Source organism: Rhinolophus sinicus, chromosome 1 (assembly GCF_057876585.1).
Source record: "Rhinolophus sinicus isolate RSI-liver-muscle chromosome 1, RSI-T2T, whole genome shotgun sequence".
NCBI classification, from domain to species: Eukaryota; Metazoa; Chordata; class Mammalia; order Chiroptera; family Rhinolophidae; genus Rhinolophus; species Rhinolophus sinicus.
In genome coordinates this window covers 113,913,844-113,938,442 of record NC_142501.1, presented here as the reverse complement: position 1 = coordinate 113,938,442, position 24,599 = coordinate 113,913,844, and the positions used below count along the sequence as shown (strand labels likewise).

Genomic DNA, 24,599 nt, shown 5'->3' with positions numbered 1-24,599 from the left:
ATCATTCTGTTCGAGATTGTGATAACGAAATGAGTTCATTGATGTATAAAGAAGTGCTTAGCGCAATGCCTAGATTTATCAGTGATTAGTAGATTTAATCTCATAGGTGACTCTGAAAATATTAGAAAAGTAAAATATATTTTGAGTATTCTTGGAAAAAGAATTCTAGGAAATGTAATCAGTCCAAATATATGCAGAGTGAATACTCTTACTGTGGGATAGGTGTATATTCAGACGGTAACCTCTATTTTAAAATGTAGTCAAACTTCTTACTCTTTTATTTCATGCCTTCTGGGTTTGCTGCCTTTCCAGTTCTGAGACTCTTAAAATTCTCTTATGATTTTAAAGTTCTCTTTTTTACTTTCATGGATTCAGCATCTTACATTAAATTTTTTTTAACTCTGGGGAATTTATGCTTGTATAAAGTTGGAGGTTTGCATTCAATGTTGTATTTTTCCAATGGGATATCCACTTACTACAACCTTTTCATTATATAAACATTTAGGTTCTTCTTTAATTTCAAACGATATCATGATATGCCATTTCATTGAGTGCTAGCTACAAGTCTCCTTTGTTTTACTTAGGTTTCTGAGAGTTGCGAAAAAGAAAAAGACCTGTTGCGTGAAAATCAGATGTTACGGGATGAAATCGCCATACTAAGACTGCAACTGGACACACTGAAACCTCAGAATCAGGAAATGGAAAAAAAATACTTTGAGGACACTGCAAATGTAAAACAAAAGGATGACCGTCTTCAAAAGACGATAAAACTGAATGACAAAACACTAACAAAAACAATATTTGAATATAACAGACAGCTTAATGTTCCAACAGCCGAGAATACAATGCTGAACTCTCAACTGGAGAATGAAAGTCGAAGCAAAGAAAGATTGAAAATAGAAGCGGAATCCAACCTTTATATGCTGGCTAGTGCTTCTCTCCATCATTATGAGCTTTGTAAGCAATTAATAAGACACCTACGAAATGCTTTCCAGGGATTAAGAGATGAATGCTTGCATTTCATGGACAAAATCAGGTTTGCTAGGTGTAACCTAAAAGAAAACACTGAGATTCTTTTTCAGCAACTTTCTAAAGCTCAAAGTAAATCCAATAGCTTAGACACTGAGCTCCCTCACACTAGATATGCTGTCAGAGACAGGACATTGGTTTTTGAACCTGTACTGAAAGACCCAAACCAAACTCAGTGTCAAGAGGAAAAAATTGAACACGTGCATCAAAGGAAACAAGGAAAAGTGAGCACATATACTGGAGAGCCGGACTCCCCAAAGGAGAAAGGTTCTGACCTGCAAAGTGGAAAGATGCTTCTTCCACGGCAACTGGGTGATGCGTTCAACAAAAGTGACAATAAGGAAAACTCAGGAATGAATATTCAAGAGCAGCTTCAGCAGCTCAAAAAAGCGCTTCAAGCTGTATTTGAAAAACAAGATCGTATGTTGAAAGAGGAACATCAGGATTTTGTCAACAAATTGAATCACTTGAATGGAAGAATGTGCCAGTATGAAAAGGATAAATCAGAAAAAGAAGTAAGTATCCAGAAAGATAGTTTTCAAATTTCCTGGAAGAAAATTCAGTGTTCAAATATTTGATGATGGCTAAATGTTGCAAACTAGCTGAATATTAAACATACATAGATTACAAATGTATTTGCTCTAACAGCTTAAAAGCATACATTGTATCCAGCCAATAAAACTTAGACCTGTGAGGTGCTTTCCTGTGAGTAAAGGCATTGTGTTGACTATGAAATTTTAAGGTATAAATTATTAATAGATACACATTGATATGAATGATTTAGTCTTAGACCGCTTCACTAATCATTTTCATCTTTGTGTTACCACATTGCAGTACCATTATGAAGCAGATAAATGGAAATGCTCCTATGCAAACAGAGTTTTTAGAGATAAGGGTTCAATTAAGTGGATTACCTAGACAGTTAATTCTAGATTTCCCCCATGAACTGAAGTGTAGATGCTGTCCCTTTCCCTCAGTAGTTTCTTCCACGTTTTAGTTGGTATAATTTTGTTTTTATTCATGTCAATTTGATATAAATTGGAACTATTTCAGTCTCAAATAATGTATTCTTATGAACTGTGACCTCTTTAAAGGCAGCTAATTTTTCATTAAATCATAATTTGGGACAAATGTGAGGAGTTCTATCAAAACTCTACTTGATTTAATCTTCCCACTGCTATGAATAATAGTCTCTGAATATTTTTACAAATTCATATTTCTCATCGCAAGGCCCATTTACTATCATTTGGACAGAAGTTTGTCCATTTCAAAGAGAATTGCAGCGGTCTCTGATTTATTAATTTGGCATTGGGTCTCCATTTTCAGACGAGTGAGGGGTGGCAGGATTCATGTGTAGCAGGAAGGGAGGTCCAGGCCGTGTTACCTGGGGCCCTGAAGACCAGTGGAATGAGTCGCTTTTCTTCTAAGATACAGGAATCTGTTGGAAGGTTGTGAGCAGTGGACTGCATACGTGAGGACCTGTGAAGTCAATTTAAACCTGTGATAAAAAAGGGGGAAAACATTCCACAATGTAGAATTGACTACCACTAGTCCCACCGACATACCTAGCTCCCCTTGAGATGTCAGGAGATTGTTAAGCTTTGCAGCTTCATCAGGGGAAGTGGAGAGTGGGGCTGAATCTGTTGTTCAAGTAACCTACGTAATAGTGAGTGGGCAGCAGGATCACACCTTCTGTGTCTTACCCAGATTCAGTAAACAGAATTTGTCCAAAAGAAGAAAAGAAGGTGAACTGATGCGTGGGGTGATCTTTTTCAAGCTATGTATTGTATTAATATGTTAGAGTTAGCGAATTTTAACGTAATTTAATAGATGGGATTATAAAATCACTAACAGAATCATCTTCCTAGGTGGTTGGGAGACAACTTCAACGAGAGCTACCGGACACCATAAAAAAACTGCCTAAGTCAGAGGCTTCACTGCAGGTTAGATCACATCAGCATATGAATTCAGAAGCTGAGAGGCAGGATTTCAAGACATTAGAGCAACTCCCAAGTCAGGTATGTGTGAAATGTAACCTGTCAACAGTTCATCGATAGTTGATTAATATAAAGTGTTTTAGGATGCTGATTTTCAAGGCAGCTCTCTTTTGTGTTTTCCTTGTACTTAATTTATTATAATTTTATTATCTTTATAATGCACTTCTTCCTTAAATTCTGGCTTCCATCCTGCTATTTGCATTGTATGTGTTTGTAGTCTATACCCTTGGTAACGTTGAGAAATAGGCAGAGTTCCTCATAGAAATCGAGAGACTTTTTTCCTACTAAACAATCTTTTGTAGTGATAGGTCCATGACCACGATGAGCAGCCATTTAAGATCAGAAGATAATGTTTACTAGCACAATTCAGACATTTGTCTTATTTCTTATCATCGCTTTTGTGAACGGTTACAGCATTGGCATATGTTTCATGGACTTCAGACTGACTTGTACAGAAAGTTCATTATACAAACCAGTTGAAGTAGGCATTTCCTTCATTTTGTTTTCATTTTAGAAATATTTTAAAAGTATAGAAATACGTAGATCATTATATTATGCACACCCACAATAGAGAATTAAGAAAATAATCTAGATTTACTATTGTTTTTTTTCTTTTTAATCTTCATTGGGATGCAATTCCCATATCATATTTCAGCCATTTAAAATATACAATTCAATGTCTCTTGTTACATTCAGAGAATTGTGGAACTATCACCACAATTATAGAACATTTCCATGACCCCCAAAAGAAACCCCACATCACTTAGCTGTCACCCGTCTTCCTGTCTCTCCCAGCCTCAGGCAACCACCAATCTACTTTCTGTCTCTATAGATTTGCCTATTTTGGATGTTTCATGTAAATGGAATCACAAGATACGAGGTCCTTTGTGACTGGCTTCTTTCACGTAACATCTCATTTCCAGGGTTCAACCGTGTTGTGGCACATATCAATTGTTAGCTATTTCTTCCTATTGCCCAACATTACTTCACTTTGTGGACAAAATACTTACCCATTCATCAGTTGATGGGACTTTGTGTTGTTTCCACTTTTTGACTGTTAATAATTCTGCTATGAACACGAGTTGACAAGCTATGGGGGAGCCAATGTTTTGATTTCCCTGCCCCCGGATTTCTCGCTCCCAGTCTCACCTCTCCGTGAAGCTTTCTCTGACTGTTCCAATTCTCATTGAACTCATGTTCCTCAGAACTTGTCAGATAGTCTGTGCAGAGCAATCAAGCCCAAAATTTGACATAGTTTTAATTTTTCATGAAAGAGAATTCTGTCTTTCTAAGTATAAGTTTGTCTAAGGGGAAATAGTATTTGATATGATGGCACCTATCCTTGCATAAATTGAAAATGTTTTCTTTAACAGTTGTTAGGATAAAATTAAATATTTTATACCAAACCAATACTTCCCCTTGGAGACATTGATATAATTAAACTTGTATTCTGAAAGTATTTCTCACAATTATGTATAAAATTGAAAGCACGAATCTAATAGAAAATTGTTCAATGAAATGGTCGTTTTCCCCCCTCCATGAAAATAAAAAAAATAAAATAACAGGGAACCAGCCCTTCCTCTCTGCAGCCAGACAGGGTGTACAGATTGATAGCACGTTCTTACTGTACAGTTCTGAGGATGCCTTTTCTGATCTGCCAGAGCATGGTGCTTTCATCTACTCTTCTGAGTGCTTGCTAACACATCCCAACCTAATCAGTTGCTGGGAATGAATTGATTTGGGAAGTTGGGTTTGGCACTAGAGTCCGTTATTTCCATGTCAGTGGCTTTACCCTGCCTCTCATGGTCATGTAAATTGTATGCTCAATCCAGGAGGTGGTATTTGCATTGCAGTCCTTACTCATTACCCACTGAGTGGTACAGAGACATAGTAACGTATAAATTATTACAAGCAGAGAAAATGTACTGTTGGCTAGTGGAATTGGTAAAAGGATTTTAGTACTGGGGTTCTATTCCGGGCTTAATGCTCCCCATTTGCTGACATTGCCAATAGTTTGATGAATGATTTCACTGTAACTGGTGTAACAGACCACTTCCATTGGCATCCCATCCATGTAAATATCAAATTGTATTAGAACTTAAAATACAGCAACACTAATAATGCTAACTGCAAACCCTTTGATTTTACTGTGTGCCGTGTCCTTTTCTATTACATATGTTCCCTAATTTAATCTTCCCCATATCCCAGTGAGGTAGATGCCACTATTGTCTCATTTTATACATGAAGAAACTGAGACCCAAAAAATTTAAGTATTTTGCTCAAGGTCACCCAGCTAATAACTGATGGACTTGGGATAAAAGCCCAGGCATTTTGCTCTTGTTTAATTACTGCCCCTCAAACTATTCCATGAACTGTCTGACTGCCCCCAAGAGTAGCCTGTTAGCTTTCAAACTCCCTGGAATAGGCTGGTAATTCACGTACGTGAATATTTAAAATTAGAGTTGATGGGATGCTTGGAATACAGTATGTGTGACTTCTCAGGTCATTTGTACTACAAGGTATGATAATTAAGTGTGAGAACTCATTCTAGAAAAAGTGCTACATACCTCCTTGCTGACTATCACTACAGTCACAAAGGTCCCTTTGGGAAGCTATGCACCGCTGCCACCACCTAGTTCACAGTTCAAAGCAATTTGGGAACTCTTTTTCTGGAATGGCCATCATTGCTGTCATCATATTACCCTTGATGTCCTGAATGTCATCAAATAGTCTTCCTTTCCATATTTTCTTTATCTTTGGGTAATGACATATTTAGTCATTGGGGCCCAGATCAGGTGAGTAGGGAGGGTGTTGTAATACAGTTATTTGTTTACAGGCTAAAATCTCCCTCACGGACAGCGCCATGTGAGCTGGTGCATTGTCGTGATACAAGAGCAATGAGTCGTTGGCTAAAAGTTCAGGCCGTCTTAACTTTTTCACACAACCGTTTCAGCACTTCCAAAGAGTAAACTTGGTTAACTGTTTGTCCAGTTGGTAGAAATTCGTAATGAACAATCCCTCACACATATAAAAAAAAAAGGGGAGCAACATCATGCAACAAGTTTGCGAACTTAATTGTCAGATGTCATAGATCATCAGTACTTCAACATCACTTTTTCTTTATTTTAGCAGCAAGAAGCAAGTGCCCGACATGCAGAGGATGCGCAATGTACCGAGAAGATCCAAGATCATGTGCAAAGGTATAATTTAAAGCAGCACAGAAAGTACCTTGAGTATTTATAAAGCAGACGTGTAGTGTATTATGACAATTAGATCAGTTATAACAATAAACACATGAGTGTGAAGCTGGGTCAAAATGTCAGCTTTGAGCTACCTTGAAAAGAGTAATTTGTGTACATTATCTCTACTTTTGCACATTGTCCACAATTCACAACTAGAAAAATGGCACAATTGCCAAATCATGCGCTTTTGAATTTGTAAGATTTTATGTAGTTGCACCTTCAGATATTTGTTCAGAGATTATGTGGTATGCTTTAAAGTCAATGTGTGAGAATAATTATGTCAAAATATTCACTTTAGGCTTGAAACTCAAAATGCTGTCATAAAAACGATAAATAAAAAGCTAGAGGGCATAATCGAACACCTTCGCAGGAACCTGTCAGGTACAAGCTTGGTAAGTTAGTCTCTTCATTTCTGTCATACTGCAAAGGAATTTTTATGTCTGTCATAGTAGCATATAATACTATTTTAGACAATAAGAACAGTCTCGTTAATAAAAGTACCGTATCCATGTTGATACTACTTGCTGGGAGTAATGTAATTCCTCTCCACAGAGAAAGAAATCTCAGTTCATAAAATTAATGATTTTTGTGGTAAGAATTTTATAAAAAAAGATTGCGATAGTCTAAAGGCAATATTTGATGTATACCACGTTTCATTTATCGTTTCGTTTGTCCAACATTTGGGTTTTTCCAACTTTTGGCTGTTGCTAATTATGCTGTCACAAACATCGGACTACAAATATCTGTTTGAGTCCAGGCATTTGAGTAAGGATTTGATCCAGAATTCTGAATTTCCCTTGAAATGTAAACCCTTTAGTGAGATTTGGAGAACAAATTACTTTTAATGTTCTAATTTGTTTTCTTCATCATTAAAGAATACTGGGTCATTGTGCAAATGTTTCCTGAAAAGAATATACTTTTCTCTTTGTTGGATTTTGAAAAAGAAAACAGATGCAAGTGTAAAAGTAGAAATGAATGTCCAATCAAGGCCTTACATAGTAACATAGTGCTCCTAGCTTTGCAAGTTTAGAAACTAATCTTTTTCCATTCACTTGAGTTAATCATACGCTTTTAAAGATTTAACAGTTCGATGTCAGAAAAGATTGATGTGTCATCCAGGATGACAATTTCCCGATGGACAGGGAAAACTGTATCACTGTTTCCTAAGCAGAACAACATTCCCCTGACATCCTCCTGTCCTCTGGAGGAGAGGCTCCCTAGGATTTCCCATCCTAAGATCGCATTGTGACCCCTGTGGTGGACCAATGACGTAGATGTACCTTCCAGCTGGTGTATTTCAGTCACAGTAGCCAGGTCTAAGCAATTTCATTAGACAGACATGCCCATCAAGGGAAACAGAAGATTGTGCTGATGGTCCTTTTTGTGGCCAAAGAAACTTTGAAAAAAATTTTTGTCTAGACTTCTTGTCAATTAAGTCACATTACGTTAGCATACTTTTCATATGAGTGACATGATAATGTGTTGAAAAGGAGTCTTACGTGAATGGTAGTTCCAGGAGTTGTCACATGGCAGTTTTATAAAGAAATCTATTGAAGTATCAAAAATTGAAAAATTGGGGATTTGTGGTCTAGATAGCAGAGTAGGTAAATGCCATGCTTGCCTCCTCTCATGACCACATCAAAATTACAACTAAACTACAGAACAATCATCACTGAGCATCACCTGAAGTCTAGTTCAACCAAAGTCGTCCTACCACTAAGGACATACAGAAGAAGTCACCTCGAAACTGGTAGGAGGGGCAGAAAAACAGAACAAGCTGATGCCAGACCCCTGTTTGACTGTTAAAAATCGGGAGGGATATCGTGGATGCGGTGGTCCACCCGGAGGTGCAAGTGGTCCCAGCTCCACACCAGGCATCCTAGCCCAGGATTCCAGTGCTGGAGAGAGATGTCCCCATAACTTCTGGGTGTGGAAACCAGTGGCTGGGTGAGATGAAGGATGGCTAGAGTCCCAGTCAATTCTCTTAAAGGACTTGGGAATGGGATTACTAACTGAGGGACTCACTTGCTCTGAGCTCCAACTCTGGGCAGTAGTTCAAAAGATGTCAGGGACATAAGGAAAGGAAATACGTTTTCTGGCTTTAGGTTGACGGCTGGAAGGGAGCTTTCTCCCACACAGAGGTGCTTGTAGAATCCATTCTTTCTGAACTGATCCATCACCCGTTGCGGTGTGAGACATGGGAGCCGCCATCTCTTGAGTCTACATCAACGTGGCTAACAATGTCCATCCCACCCTGGTGAATCCCTGAGAACCTGCCCCACCTAACTAGGGAGCAAATCCAAGCTGCTTCCAGTGGTGTTTCCAAAAAAAAAAAAAAAAAACATCCTGTCTTGGCTCGTGCTGCAGACTTTCCTAAAACCTCTCAAATTTTCACAAAACCCAAACAAGCAGTGTGTGGCTTCAGCTGACCTTTACCTCTTGCTGTGCAGACCCAAGATGGCACTAGTGGAAGCTGGCTGTGGTTCACAACTGGAACTCTTCAGGCACCTCCAAAGCCGGTGCGGGTGGCAGCCATCTGCATCCTGCTTTGTGGTCAAGCTAGGTAGCCCTGGGCAGGACACAGGCTGCAGCTGAACTAGGCCTGTGGCCGGGCCGCTTCCAGGAGTCCCTAGGGCTGACATACTTGGAGGCCATCTTTGGACAGAGCGGGAGCATCACCGGGGTGCCTGCCAGGAAGATACAACCAAAGTGTATACAGGGTAGACACCAGTGCCATGCTACAGCGAATCCTGCTCTATAGGGGCAGCCCCTGCAAAAACAGCTCCTCCACTGTAGTCATGGTCAGTCCTCAACCAAACAGTCTGACAATCAATACCTCCCATTGACATGCCAACAGCAACCAAGGCTGCACTACAACGTGAGAGTACAGACAACCCACACAAAGGACACTCCTATAGCACCCGGCTCTAGTTAACAGCTAGTACGTGCCACTGGGCCCCACAGGACACCTACTACGTGAGGACACTCCAATAGGTCTGGGAGACACAGCAGCCCTACCAAATACATAGAAACAAACACTGGGAGGAAGCCAAAATGGGGAGTCAAAGAAACGTATGCCAAATAAAAGAACAGAGCAAACCTCCAGAAAAATACTGAGCAAGATAGAGAAGAGCAATCTAGCAGATGCAGAGTTCCAAACACTGGTTGTTAGGATGCTCAGTGACCTCAAGGAGAACTTCAACTAACAGATAGGAAACACAAAAATGAAGATAGAAAACAAAAAAATTGAACCAGTCATAAGTGAAGAATAAAATAACTGAAAAAGCGAATGTCTTCAAGGGAATGAAAACTGATTAGATGAAGCAGAGAATCGCATGAGCGATTTAGAAGCTATGGTAGCAGAGACTACCCAATGAGACCAGCAAAAAGAATCCAAACTATGAGGATAGCTTAAGGGAACTCTGAGAATGTCAAGCATAACAACAGTCTCATCATACGGGTAGTACGAGAAGAAGAAAGAAATGAAGGGGTTCAAAATGTACTTGAAGAAATAATGTCTGAAAACTTCCCTAACTTGGTGAAGGAAATGGACATATAAGCCCAGAAATCACAGAGTTTCAAAGAAGATGAGCCCCAACAGGCCCATACCAAGATACGTCAAAATTAAAATGCCAAAGTTTAGATGCAAATAAAGACTTTTGAAAACAGCAAGAAAAAGGCTCTTAGTAATCTGTAAAGGAGCACCCATGAGAGTAGCAGCTGATTTCTCAAGAGCAACTTCGTGGGCCTGAAGGGATTGGCAGAAATATTCAAAGTGATGAAGACATGCCTACAGCTAAGATTTGTCTACCCAGCAAAGCTATAATTAAGTGTCATAGGACAGATAAAGAGCTTTCTGGAGAAAAAAACAAAACAAAACAAAAACTAAAGGAGTTCATCAGTACCAAACCAGTATTATAAGGAACATTAGAGGGACTTCTTTAAAAGGAACAAAAAAGGAAAAACAAAAATATCAATCATAAAATAGCAGTAACTATGTATCTACGCACAATTATTTTACGTGTAAATGGATTAAATGCTCCAGTCAAAACGCAAGGTGGCTGAAAGATAAGAAAATAAGATCCTTACATATGTTCCCTACAATAGACTGGCTTCAGATCAAAAGACACAGAGACTGAAAATAAAGGGATGGAAAAAGATATTTCACGAAAACAACATGAAATTTAAAAAGCTGTGGGACTAATGCTTATATCACACAATATAGACTTTTAAACAAAGGCTATCACAAGAGTCAAAGAATGACCCAGATATCCCACTTCAGAGTATTTATCCAAAGAAACCGAAAAATGCTAATTCGAGGCGATGTGTACATCAGTATGTTCACTGCAGGATTCCTTACAATGGCCAAGATGTGCATGCGGCCTATCAATGGATGAATGGATGAAGAAGAGATGATACATACATGCAATGGAATATTGCTTGGCCATGGAAGGAAATGGGTTCTGGTCATCTGTGGCGGTATGGATGGACCTGGAGGGTGTTGTGCTGAGTGGAGTGTGTCAAATTGAGAAATACAGATGCAATGTGATTTTGCTTATCAGTGGAATTTAAGAACAGAACAAACAGAAAAAAAACTCATACATACAAAGAATAGTTTGTTGGTTGCCAGCTGGAAGGGGGTTCGTGAAGTGGGTTAAAAGGGGAGAGATTAAAAAGTACAAATTGGTTGTTACAAACTAGTCATGGAGATCCAGGGTATAGTATAAGGAATATATTAATAATATTGTAATAGCAACGCATGGCATCAGATGAGTACGCGATAATTTAGGGTGATAGATGGGAGAGGAGTTAGGAGCAGGGTGCTAAAGGTGAAGGCAGTAAGAAGTACAAATTGGTAGTTCCTAAATAGTCATGGGGATGTAATGTAAAGCATAGGGAATATAGTTAATACTGTCACAATAACTCCGTACAGTGCCAGGTGGGTGCTGCACGAGTCAGGGGGATCACTTTCTTAAATTATATAAATTCTAACCACTGTGCAGTACACATGAAATTAATGTAAAATAATACTGAATGTCAAAAAATCGAAAAATTTATTGTAAGCATACCTAAAACTGATTAAGCTTATACTGTTAAGTCCTGGAATCGCCCCCCCTCAGACAGACAGAGGACACGATAATGCAAGTTACACAGCGAGGTTTATTTCCAGCTAGCTGGGGTCCCCGTCTCTGCCCGACGCAGCGGGTTTTAACAAGGACCCCCAGCCCTTAAAGCTAAGGGTTTTTATATCGTTTCTAAGGCACTCAGTAATTTTCCGTAGTTTTAGGGAGTACAGGTTAACCTACAATTCTCACATAGCTAAGGCATTAAGTCATTTTTTTCAGTCTTAGGGAGTGCAGGTTGAGCTATGCTTAGAGAGTGCACGTTGAGCTGTGCTTCAAAGAGTTAGTTTATAGATAAACTACAAAAGCCTCCATTGCTTCTTCAGAGAACAGGAGATAAGCTGTTAGGCATCTGGTCTCACATAACAATTAGGCCATTAGGTTATTTTAAGCTCAGGGCTGTTAACCCTATCTTAACTTTAAGGTAGCAGTTCTTATGCTAAAGTAGCAGTTCTCATGCTAACAGTCCCTTACAATACCAAAATAATGAGCGACTATAGATTCCTAGGGGAAGTAATTAGCATCGCCACAGAATTATCAGCCACCATAAGCTCTACCGTGTAAATCAAAAGTTTAATTACGACAGGTTTCAACGAATTCAATCAATAGCCCTCTTTCTCTAGAAGACTCTCATCTCAGGATTCCCCCCAGGTGAGATATTACCGGGGTTAAGATATTTGATTCACACAATGTTGAGAGGAAGCATCTGGACTGGGAAGAAAGGGTAGTTCCAGCTGACAAGCCTTCCAACAAGATAAGGGGTGTACTTGTGAAAGGAATTTCAGAACACTTCCATAGGTCAGGTCAGGTCAGGTCAGGTCCCAAGGAATAGGAAGTTATTCAAAAGAGCAAACAAACATGGAAAGGCGAATAGCGGACAATGTGAAGCTTATGAAAAACTTATGCATTCTGAGAGAAAAGCAGGACAAAGTATGCTGGTCAGCATCCTAAGGGTGAGGAGCTGCCAAGATCTGAAAATAACGCTACGCTCACAGTAACAGTGGTAAGAATCCCCGTAAAATGTACAAGATGAGCCGATCCATAGCAAGTCATGGTTTATGAGTGTGTGGTTGAGGGCGCTGTCTATGAGGGACTCGAGGGGAAAAAGGAACGTACAGAAGACCTCAGTAAGGGGGTGAGGGCTGCCACTGTAGATGAGGGAATGTGGTTTGAAGCACTGGGATGTAGGAAGCTGAGAGCATTTAAAAAGAGGAATAGAAAAGGGTCAAGGACTGACTATCAGGGCTGCTGTTTAGAAAAGAGTTGGGCTGAGAAGACCACAGAAAGGGTGTGGGCATCCTCATCAGTTGCTGCGAAGAAGTAAAGCAGGATAAGGACTAAAGAAAGAGATGACCCTGAAAACTGTTTTAGCGCAGTTATAAGGGCAGAAAGTCAGATTCTTCTGTAAAAGAAGAGAATAAGTGGCGAAAATATGGACCTGGGGATGAGGCCACACATTAAAGAGGGTTAGAGTCCAAGGAGAAAAACAGGATGACAGAAAAAGTCACAGGAATCAAGAAACAGTTTTGTTTTCATATAACATAGAGGAGATGAACTTGAGTTAAAGAGAAAAATATTTACTAGAAACGGAGAAATTGAAACCTATGGAAGAACGCTTACAGAGAATGAGAGTCTTCATCTGATGCTCACGTCAGATGATCACAATAATGTAAGGTGGACTGCAGGGAAGTTTCAGTGATTATCGTAGAAAAATGTGATTCCATAAACCCTGGAAAATCTTGAGCTGTAGATGAAAATGTCTCTGGAGGCATTTCTACAAACCGAAATGTAAATAAGCCACTATTTAAATCAGGTTTAACACTTAGTATTTTTACATGTGAAAACCTCTGTTTTTAAGAAAGTTTGGCAATTTAAATTCCAGGAAACCAATGATGACACTGTAAAATCAATTTGAGCTGTTTTAAGAAAAGTCATTGTTTTTGAAATCTGTCCTTACTGGCATCAGGTTTATAAACTACATTTTATACACCTGTCTACACATATTACTAATGAACTCATGAGGAATAATATTTTAAAGAAAGAAGTGAGTCTCTAGATTTTCAAAACTAACTTTCTTTAAAAATGTTTTTCAAAGTCTCAGGATGGAAAGAAACAATTAGAGTACTATAAGAAGTTAACAGAATCTCTGCAATATGATTTGAATCAACACAAGAAGACAAATGATGGATTAGAGAAAGAGGTTACCAGGTAAGGTTTTGATATTTCAGATCATGTCAACCATTAATTACTATTTAACTGTAACTCTTCCTTGATGAAAACCTAAGTACAAATGTATTTCATATCTGTAATTTTCATAGTTAAACACATTATCCTACTTAAAAATTTACTTCAGAAACTCACAGCACAATCAAACTTGTGTGAATGCCAAAATGTTATACCTGCTCTTTAATGATTCCTGTAACTGTAATGACAGTGTCTTTTGCATATACTGTCAACTGCGCTCTTCCTGGTCTCCCTTGAATCTTTATTTCTGCAAGATGTCTTTGCTCTCTTTGGTAATCTTTCCTTCTTTAATAGTGTTCTTCCCTTCGGCATTCTAACAGTTTAATGTCTAAAAACCTATCTGTGGTTTTGTTTAACATCATCAGAAGTGTTATTGATTTGGCTTCTGTGTTCTTTCTACTTTTTTCAGTTATAAAACATGTCATACATACCAAACCAGATGTATAACCTAAAGAAGAATGAGATGAGTAATCGTCTCACTCAGATAATAATGGAAGTTTCCCAACATCTGGGAAGCCCGCACGTGGCGTGCCCTTGCTGCAAACTGAATGAAGTTTTTCTCTGATTCTCCTCAGTGTTTTTTTTCCCTCCTGTCACTGTCTTTCTCTGCATTGTTTTGGATTCTTCTCATTTTATTAAATTGTGCTGGCAAAGATCTCTTCTTAAAACAGACTTGAAGAGACTGTTACACCTCATCTCTCCAGTGTCCTTTCTTCTAAAGCCCTGCCCCTTTCCTTTCCACTCTGACCAGATTTTTCCTTCCGGTTTCTCTTTCTATTTTGAATGATTTCTTTTCTTCCTGTAGACTGTGGTCAGTAGGCTCCGAATGGTATTTTTCTGTCTTTTCGAAACACCCACATATATTATACTTTCCTTCTTCACCTTTGATACTGATCTCTGCTTTATAGCTGATATTTAATAATAGGGTAACGTTTGATACTAACAATCTTAAGCGGATGTTAATAATACTTTAATTATAAGAACCTTTCATCGTTACAATATGATGTCTGTATCATATGTATCACAATTGTTTTATGTTACTCATTTAAGATTATAATTTAATAAGTATGCTCTCAAACTATTATACTGGAATAAATAGGAGAGGTTCATAATTTATAGGTTTGTTTATTTTGTATGATAGACATAATCTCTCTTTAAATAATTATTAAATATTTGTCTTAAAGAATTTGACTTACTCATTTTCTACAATTCTGCAGACTGAAGACACTCTTTCAGAATACAAGGATGCTACATGACAATCAAAATGGAGAGGTTAGTGTCCTTGGAGATTTAGAACCCAATCAATCAGAAATGGATATTCAGAAAAATAGGTTAAAACAGAAGGTAATTTATAATCCGTTTGGAACCCAAAAATCACTTAATTTGGGGAAATATAAACCACTCAATGCTTTTAGCAGTATGATATAGATTTTTCCTTAATTTCATAGACAGAAGCAGTGAAAAAGACCGCTATTTTTCTATATAATTTTTCTTTAAAAGGGCATTCTGTTACCTCTCCTATGTCTCAACCCTGGCTAGTTATCTAAAGCCAAGAAGGACTCTGTTGCATGACCCCCAAAGCACTGGCTCCAAATCAGCTTCTTTCTTCTTTCTTTCTTTCTTTGTTTCTTTTTTCCTTCCTTCCCTCCTTCCTTCCTTCCTTCCTTCCTTCCTTCCTTCCTTCCTTCCGTTCATTCGTAACAGCTTGATTGAGATATACTGAACATAGCATGCAGTTCACTCATTTAAACTGTCCAGTGCAGTGCTTTTAGTGTGTTCAAAGCTTTATGCAGTGGTCATCACAAGCAGTTTTAGAACATTTTCATGACCCTGGAAAGTATCCTTGTACCTGTTAGCTTTCACTGTGTGCCAGTCTGCCCTTCCCACTCTTCCTAGCCCTAGGGAACCACTAGTGTACTCTCTGCTCCATATTGTGGTTTTGATTTATTTTTTTCTGATGACTAACGATCCTGAGCAATCTTCTCACAGGCGTATTATCCATTCATATATCTTCCTTGAAGAATTGATTATTCAATTCCATTGCCCATTAAAATTGGATAGTCTTTTTCTTGCTGAATTGTAAGAATCTTTGTATAACCTAGATACAAATTAGTTATCACATACAGGATTTTCAAATATTTCTCCCTTTCATTAGCTTGCTTTTTAGTTTTTCAATGTGTCCTTTAAAGCATAGCATTTTTTTATGCATGATTATTACAAGCTTTCAATTTGTAAAACATAATAATAATAATAATAATAATAGTTGCAAAACGCATTACAGCAAAGTGCAATAAAAGAAGATATGTCTGTAATTTATACTGCATAAGTTATGTTGCTTATTATATCTTTTTATAATCCAGAAGTTGTGTCTATTTTTTCCTTAACTCCCCAATGGAGTGGCTGAAATAAACCACAGTTATTTGGTTCACAAATCCATACTTAAGAAGAGTGTGGCCAGGGCCGTCTGTCTCTGTTCCCCTCAGCTTCAACTGGGGCAGCTCCATGGCTGGTGGCTGGAATCATTTGAAAGTCTGTTCAGCAATGTGTCCGGTTGTTGGTGCCTACTGTTGGTCGGCACTCTAGCTGGGGCAGACAGCAGGGACACCCACACCTGAACAGCCGGCTCGCACTGTGGCCCGAGCCCCCCACAACACGGGGCTGGGTTCCAAGGTTCAGATCCTCAGAGACATAACCAACAGGAGCAGTGTTGCCCTTTGTGAAGGAGTCTTGGAATTCACACGGAATCTCTTTCAACATATTCTGTTCATTAGGAGCAAGGCACTAATGTTGACCCATATTAGACTGTTTTTATGCAATGAATATTTCAAAATTTACGGACACATTTAAAAACCAGCTTGATCTATCCACTGTCCACAATTCTTTATATTCCTCCCACATGGAAAATACACTCATCCCTACACAATACTCCCCACAAGTCTCAAGTTTATGGCATCAGGCTCAGGTTCGAGTCTAAGATTTTACCATGTGAGTCTGGTGCAAATGGGGATGAAGGGCCTGGTTTTTGGTTTCTAGGATAAAGCCCCTTGAGGACAATTCCTTTCAATATGAAAACATGAGAATGGAAGGGACAAGTTATCTACCACCCACACACCCAACATTCTGCTCGACTGCTGAAGTTTCCCCTGCAGAAATGGAAAGTGGAAGGCACCTTAGTCCATAGCAATTCTGAAATACAGCCTGATGTGTGCTGTCCGTTCTTGGATTAGGACTCAGTGGTAACCTTGCCAGTGCTTCTCCATGGCCCTTTGCTGTGGCCTGTGAGCTCTTTGTTCTGTGCTTTTCATAAGAAATGACCTGTGCTTGCAGCCCTTTCCTCAGCATCATTCCTCCACGCGAATGCCTAAGCCCCACAGGCCTCCTCTTAGTTTTCACTCTCTTGGTTTTTATTAGTCCAAGGTAATAAGCTGGTTGTTTGCTACTTGATCATCCTAAAAGCTTGGCGTTGCGTGTGAGTTATTGGGGTTCGTGCCACTAGAAAAGCCACCGTCATAAATCGTTTTGAGAGAAGCTCTTGGGCTTCCTGTAGCTGTTGCAGGACCATGCCTTTAAAATTCTTATACTCTGTAGATCCTTCCAGGAATTTAAGGCCCCACCTTAACCCTTTTGAGGTCTCGAGGAAGAGTTTTACACTCTTCTCTTCATCCTTATATCATGTCCTCCTGGGAGCACAGGGAATTTGATCTTCACCCAGAAGCCATTTCTTTCTTTTAGCGTGATTTGCCCTGTGGGGACCTTAGGAGAGGCTGTAAATGGGAAACAGAAACGGGACCTGTGGGAGAGGCTGTAAATGGGAAACAGATATTTGAACACAATATGTCCTGGTTCCTTTACAGTTCATAGTCTTTCGTTAGCTCATGTATCTCATGGATTTTACTTTGTTACTTCATAGCAAGAGTCCCCTTTCATCCAGATTTCAGACTCATTTTCTTCACTGGCTGAGAAGCTCTTGCTGTCAGCCTCTTCAGGGGCCAGCAAGCCCCCAAGAAGCGTCTCTTGGAGGCCCTGTGGTTGTCATTCTCACTCTTCTCCACATCCTTTCGGGTTCCACGTCCCTCCTGGTGCAAAGGCACTCCTACAGGCTTTAGATGGCATTCCTTGTGGCCTCACACCATTTTGAATATCAGTAACAATGCCAGTTATTTATTGCTGCTCAAGAAACCAACTCAAAAGCTAGTGGCTCAAAACAGCATCTGTTTTGTTCCAAAGGAATGCAGTTGGATGAAGGTCTGTGAGACCAGCTCATTTCTTTTCCACTTGGCATCAGCTGGGTGGCCATGAAGCTGCGAATGAGAATCATCTAAAGGCTGTAACACACACATGTAGCAGTTGAAGCGGCCTTTTGCCCGGGACATCCGCTGGGCCCGTCGCAGCGCAAACATCTATAGGAGGCCTGACTGTGTGGCCTGGGCTTCTTCATTCTGCACAGCTGGTGGCTGGGTTCTCAGGCCGAGCTTCTCGAGAGACAAAGTCACATGGAAGCTGTATCACATTTCCTGCCTCAGACATAGCATTCTCACAGCAGTTCTGCCCTATTTCCATGCACTAGAATCCAGTGACTCACTAAGGCCAGCACATATTAAAAGAGAGGGAATTTCATGGAGAAATGTCAAGAATTTGTAGGCATGTTTTAAAAACACTATATCCACTCACCTCGTCTTACCAAATAAGCATTGTATCTACAGGAAAGTAGTTCTACCCTGCTCAGTTCCACTGAAATTCCAGGAGATTTGTTGTTGTTACTATTGCTGTTTAGGATGTTCTCGTATATCTTGGAAAGTAAGAGAGGATTACGAGACAGCGTTATTGAATTAAGACTTTTGTTGTGGGTGAAAAAAATGTAGCGCTCATCTCACTAAACATTCACAGTGTGAGATGTGATTTCTCCTTAACCTTGGGAATCATTTCTTCTTGGAAAGCAATTCAAATTGCCATGAAACATTTGTAGCTGACAGAGGCCGAAGTAACTCGGATGAGTTACTTGTAACTCCCTACAACTTCTTAAGAAATTATGGAGAGTTAAAATGGGGAACAGGTGAGAGACTATCAACTGGGAGGTGACTTATAGTCATTTTATAGAAGAAAGACATGAAACAAGCATTCAAGAAATAGTAGAAAATCAAGTGCAGATGTCGTGTGGCAAAGTCGATGACAGTAAAGGATGCATTTTTGAGACTCCTGGTGCTTTTATGTTCGTTCTTCATTCTGAGTAATTCAAGGTTCCACATTCTAAGACTCTGCTACAGTATCGATGACATTTTATTGCAACTGAATTGATTTCAAAAGTTGATACTGGTTTGGGGTTAGACTATTCTCAGTCAACTTCCTTCGTAACCAAATTATACTATGTTACTCATTCAGAATGACGATCTCACAGCAAAACTGGAAACTGCATCTTCAGAATGTCTCCATCTGTGGGGTGGCCAGTTGGCTCAATGGTTAGAGCATCGTGCTCATAACACCAAGGTCGCTGGTTCGATTGCCACATGCACCAGTTAGGTACACCCTCCACAGCTAGATTGAAAACAATGGCTGGAGCTTGGAGCTGAGCCCCCGGTGGGTGGGTGGCCGGTTGGCTCAGTGGTTAGAGTGCAGTGCTCATAACACCAAGGTTGCCGGTTCGTTTCCCGCATGGGTCAGTGAGCTGGACCCGCCATAACTAGTAGATTGAAGAGAACGATTTGACTTGGAGCAGAGCTGTGCATCCCACAACTAGATTGGAAACAAACACAATTTGTTTTAAACAGTTTTTTAAAAAGGATGTCTACATCTTGTTGAAGAAAATCAATCTTAACAGGAGTTATTATCTATAAAGGAGTACAAAAGTCATGTGAAAAACTAGAGAATAAAAAGAAGAGGAGATAAAAATTATTGAGCCTCAAAATTCATATAGTCACGAATGAGGTAGAAAAGCGTGAAGCAGAACACTAAAAATTCTGGGATATTGAAGACTGAGCAAGACAGGATGTAGTAGAAAACATTTTTTAAATCTGTTTTTACAGGTTAATTCACTGATTACCATGCCTTAATTCATTTCACTGCAGATGACGTTGGGATATACGTATTGTACGTCATTCCCCTATTCCGTTCACAGCGGGTACTTTTTTATTTTCAGATTTCTGGAACTAAGGTGGGATTTGCCTCTCCTTCTTGATATTTCAGTTCCCATCACTATTATCACTCAGTTGATCTTTGAGAATCATTCTTTGTGGAAAATGATTTTATTTTTAAGGCCAGTTGATATAAAACGAGACTATTAGGAAATAAAGAAAAAGGGTGATTTAAAAACTGCACCATACTCTTAGATTATTAAGTCATATTGTTCAATTCTTAAAATTTCAAATTGATTCTCTTATTGGAACAGTCAGATGAGATGATTCGAAATATTTTCATAATTCAGATGTATTTCATTCCATATTGATGATAAGTATTTTAAACTTCAGCTTTTTTCACATTTAAATTGCCCTCCAAATCATTGACTTAAAACTAAAGAATACAAATAGACTATAGTTATTCAGGTTATAATTATTTTTAAAATGTATCCTTTCCGTTGGCTTTAGGAACAAGCAGCATGTCAAGAAAACGTAGACCCGTTAAATGACTGTGGTGACAGAATTCAACGTCTGCAGGTCAGAATTCAACGTCTGGAATCTGAACTCTCCAAAGCGAAACATTTTAAAATAGAATTGGAAGAATGTAAGCGCCTCTACCTAGAGGAATTAAAAGTTACAGCATCTTTGGAAAAGAAACTAAACAAGTAAGTCCAAACAAAGAGAAAAATCAATCGAGCTCATTAATTTGCCTCTAAAGTCTAATTTTTATCCAGGCAGATTCCCGAGATTAATAGGAAGTGAAAGCTTACTAAATAGTATAATTTTGGAAAATGATGTTAGTGAATAAATTACTTTTAAAATGTTAGTTCAGGATGCATCTCTCCCATTTTTGGTTTTACATGACTGTATTTTTCCTTCTCACGCTTTTCATAGCCTTAATCTGATCTACCAGTCTCTAAGCAAAGTGTTTTTGAAGCTTTGTGATTTAGACAGCGCTATTTATTATAAAATTTCTTGTCAAAATTTCCCTAAATATGAGGTAACTATTTACTATAACAACTTAAACCCAAAGGGTTAAGTACTCTGCATATTCTGGCACTTGGTAAATGTACTTTCTCGATTGTGCTCTGTGTTTTTGTCTCTAGAGGTCGCTTTCGGACAAGCTGTTTTTTCTAGTCTTTTGGATGTACACAGAGGCATACATGTGAAATATAGGAGAAGGTTAACATAGGGGTGAAGGGTAGTGTAACTGACTAAGTGGCTATAAAAATAAGGCGGTCAGCCTGAGGGGGTGTGTGGAAGACAGAAAGGGCAGATCCCACCTCCAGTGCCTTGGTAACAGTGTCATAAGCTACATGCCCCTGGAGCTGTTTCAGTTCAGTATGATCACCAACCAGGCTCTCTTGTTCTCCCCCAGAGGCTGTTGTTCTAAATGACGCCTCAGTGCCAAATGGTTAATTTCTTCAGGGTAATGAGGGGATTACCCAAGGGCAGTGAAAGCAAATGCTTGAAAATAGCTTTGTGGGATTTCAGCAAATTTCTAAACTTGTTTACTATGTATGTCTCTTAGCAATCCTCAAGAATCTTATGGGTTCAGCCATTCCAGAAGGCAGAAAGTATTATCTGTTAAGCCGTCAACATCACTGATAGGCCTTTTCCTCCCCTCCCTACTTTGAATTACTTCTTAGCCTGGCTTCCCCACAGAAACATATGTACCGGTTTAAAACAATTTGAAACATATCCTTGTACTTGGTAGGTCTGCCCTGACATATTTTCAGTGTTCGTTTCATGGGCAATTCCACTTACTATTATGGAAACATTAAGAACTGCAAATCATTAAGGAAAAAATAAAATACTAAGTCTTTGCTCTTACAATCTTCACAGGATTAAGGACACGCTGGCAGAGATGAGAACCCAGCTTCTCATGAATGCACCACAGAACTCTTTACTCAGCACGGCTCCCAGGAGGCCAGACCTGCACCTCCCTTGTGTTGGAAGGCTAAATGATTGGTTCCGACCTCAAGGAAGTCTCGCTCCAAGAGAGCAGTGGGTGATTGCTACGTCAGCCCCACAGACTTCTAATAATGGCACGTGCACCAACTTGATGAAGGTTAGTTATATTACCTTCTTTCCTTTGGGTTTCAGATTTGTGATGTAATTCTTGTTCTTAACTTGGTCGGAGATTCTGAGTTGTTTCATTGACTAATGCACACAACGTAAAGGGCATAATTGTGTGTGCTAATGTAGAATGGAGACAGAAATTTGACCATCTTTTGTAAGTCCCTGCATCTCCCATGTTTTAAGAGCTACCTGTCATTAACTGTATTCAATAAATGTAATTAACTGACACATTTTAAATTTCTGGAAAAGCTGCTTTTCAATTAGATTTTACAAATGAAATATTACTACCTAACAACGAACGGGATGCTTTGAGATGCTTTGGCTTACTTCTGCATTGTTTTTAATTTGGCGATGGTTTATAACAATTTTAGTTTTCCTACAGCCCAGTTTCGCCATCCCTAAGCGTAAGTGAATGATTGACATTTACTAACTAAATGTGGATGTTTCTTATTTCAATGAAACCGAGGTAAATCCTTTTTATGAATTCGGCAAACTTGTAACCCTGGAAAGATTAACTTCTCTTTCTAAGTTAAAAGTTGTCATCTTTTTACATGATAGTACATCCTTAATTTCTGTTTTACTTATAGCATTTTTATTTCGATGATTTAAAATGTCTTGCTTAAAAAGTAATAATAAAATAAAATGTCTTGCTAAGCCACAGTACATTTTCGAAAGAGGTAAATTGAGCAAATATTTGAATTTTTAAAATGAAGTTCACTTATATCTGTATATCTCGGCATCACTTGAATAATTGATGACTGAGATGGCAATGAAATGGGGTCATTACTAGCAACTTGTTTTCTTTGTGCAATACTGTTATTAAAATGTCCATTTTGATCTCATTTCTTTAGTTCTTCACCGAGCCAGGATTTCTGTTTGGACCTTTTTTATAGTTCTCATACCTTTGGTAAAGTAGTCCTTCTGTGCATTAATTTTGCTCCTGAACTCATTGAACTGCCTCGTGAGTTTTCTTGTATCTCATTGAGATTCTTCCTGGCTGCTATCTTGAAATCTCTATCACGTAGATCACAATCTTTCGTGACTTTGACTTGGTTTCTGGAGAAGTGTCGTTGTCTCAGTGTTACCCTGTTACCCTGGTTGTTCATGCTGCTGGATGGCTTGTTCCTCTGCAGGCTCATTGGAAGTAGTGAACACTTTCTTATTGATGTACATTTTGATGTGAGCAATTCAGCAGGTAGATAATTAGACGTCTCTGTTTTGTTTTTCAGTAGCTGATGCAATAGCACAGTTTCTGTTTTCTTTCACTGGTGCTACTTGTGCCTAGGGGGTCCAAGTGTGGGGGCTTAGCTGTGAGTGTGGGAGTGCTGGCCTGGGTGACCAGCATGATGGGTGTTGCCGCTGTATCCAGATCACGACGTTCGCTGGGCACCAGCACCTTGGGAGGGAACAGGGGAAAGCGCTGGTTGAGGAGAGCCTGTCTTGAGCCCACTGAGCTCACCTGGTTCCCTGTGGCCCTGGTAGGACTGTGCTGTGGTTGGAGGCTGGAGAAGTATTTCTGCTGCTGCTACTGGTCTCTGGTGGTGCCAGCACTGCTGCAACTGGGGAGGGTTGGGATTCTTGTGGAGGTGGGGGGATGCTGCTGCTGCCCCTCTTACCCTCCACTGGGCTGTGATGTGGGGGCTGCGCCCCAACCCCTCCACTGCTACTGCCTTTGCTGGGGATTCAGGCTCAGCCTGTCCACCTGGAACCAGGTGTGGGCCTGTTCCTGTCCTTCCCCCCATCCTGCCTCCCTTTCACTTCCCATACACCCTCCTTCCCTTTACGGCTGTGGGATCTTTTAGGCGTCCTAGTGTGTGGGACAGAGGAACCTCTTTTGGGCTAGAGATGTCCAACTAGTTATAGATGTTAGAGGAGATGCAACGTTGTTGTGTCATTTGCCATAATGTTGACATCACCTTCTAAGATAGCCATTTCTGTCAATGCAGATTGGTTTGTAATTTGATGGTATTTTTATGGCCCACTTAATGACAAGCAAAATAGCGTAGGCCTGTGCTAAATGAGGTTTCAACCTTGTTTTTTCATTTAATTTCATCATAACATAGCATAGCAGAGCCAAGTATTTTGAGATAGCCTTTTGGTCGTATAGGATCTCAGTGCTTCGAAGTGCTGACATTGGAATACTGGGTACAAAAGGAAAGTGTATGTCTAATGTTTTGTAAGTTGTTCAGCATGATACGTACTTCAAATGGTCTCTTTAGTCGTCTCCAGAAAAATCAGAAGATGAAAGAGTGTAAATGCAGAAGCTATGCAAGAGAATATGCTTGTGGACATTTTTTCTTTAATTAATTTTTGGTAGGAAAGATGTGTTTAGTTTTTCAGTATTTCTAGATAAACGAGAAATGGTTTATTTTAAACTCAATACCGTTTTTCCAAGTTAGCCACTATCCCCCTGTGGGGCGTTGTTTTGCCCAATCGTGCAAGCCTGATTAAGAGAGATGAAAAAGCGCTACTCCGTCAAGATACAGAGATACGTCTCCCAATCACGACAGAATGCTGGAAAGACTTATGGTCCAGCTGTGATGATGTGAGGTTGGACAGAAGTGTGCTAGGAGATAAAGAGAAATCTCTTTTGTGGTATAAGTTTTGCTTGCTACAGATTACCACAACATGGTTAACGCATTTGTTGGTTGGTATCGGTCAACCAAGTTTTATTTTCAGGAAAAGAAAGGTTCCTTTAAGGAAGAATTTCCTCAGTTCGAGTTTGCTTTCTATCATTAAAGATTTTCTCCTTCAAGTTCTCGGTCCTGTGTT

The 24,599-nt window shown here is 39.4% G+C and overlaps 1 protein-coding gene and 1 long non-coding RNA gene across 2 annotated transcripts in view; one reads left to right on the top strand and one right to left on the bottom strand.

The window, feature by feature from the left end:
* LOC148759212 (ankyrin repeat domain-containing protein 26-like) overlaps positions 1-24,599 on the top strand; it is a 36,464-nt gene that overhangs the window by 7,973 nt on the left and 3,892 nt on the right. The window contains exons 5-12 of the mRNA XM_088802422.1: positions 585-1,544; positions 2,898-3,047; positions 6,156-6,226; positions 6,567-6,660; positions 13,487-13,599; positions 14,853-14,907; positions 20,214-20,410; positions 21,591-21,816. Of these exons, the coding sequence (XP_088658548.1) occupies positions 585-1,544; positions 2,898-3,047; positions 6,156-6,226; positions 6,567-6,660; positions 13,487-13,599; positions 14,853-14,907; positions 20,214-20,410; positions 21,591-21,816 (1,866 nt within the window). The remainder of the gene's footprint in view (positions 1-584; positions 1,545-2,897; positions 3,048-6,155; positions 6,227-6,566; positions 6,661-13,486; positions 13,600-14,852; positions 14,908-20,213; positions 20,411-21,590; positions 21,817-24,599) is intronic.
* Positions 6,129-24,599, bottom strand: part of LOC148759209 (uncharacterized) — a 252,241-nt gene continuing 233,770 nt past the window's right edge. Inside the window, exon 3 of the long non-coding RNA XR_016023062.1 lies at positions 6,129-8,955. This is a non-coding gene — a long non-coding RNA (uncharacterized LOC148759209). The remainder of the gene's footprint in view (positions 8,956-24,599) is intronic.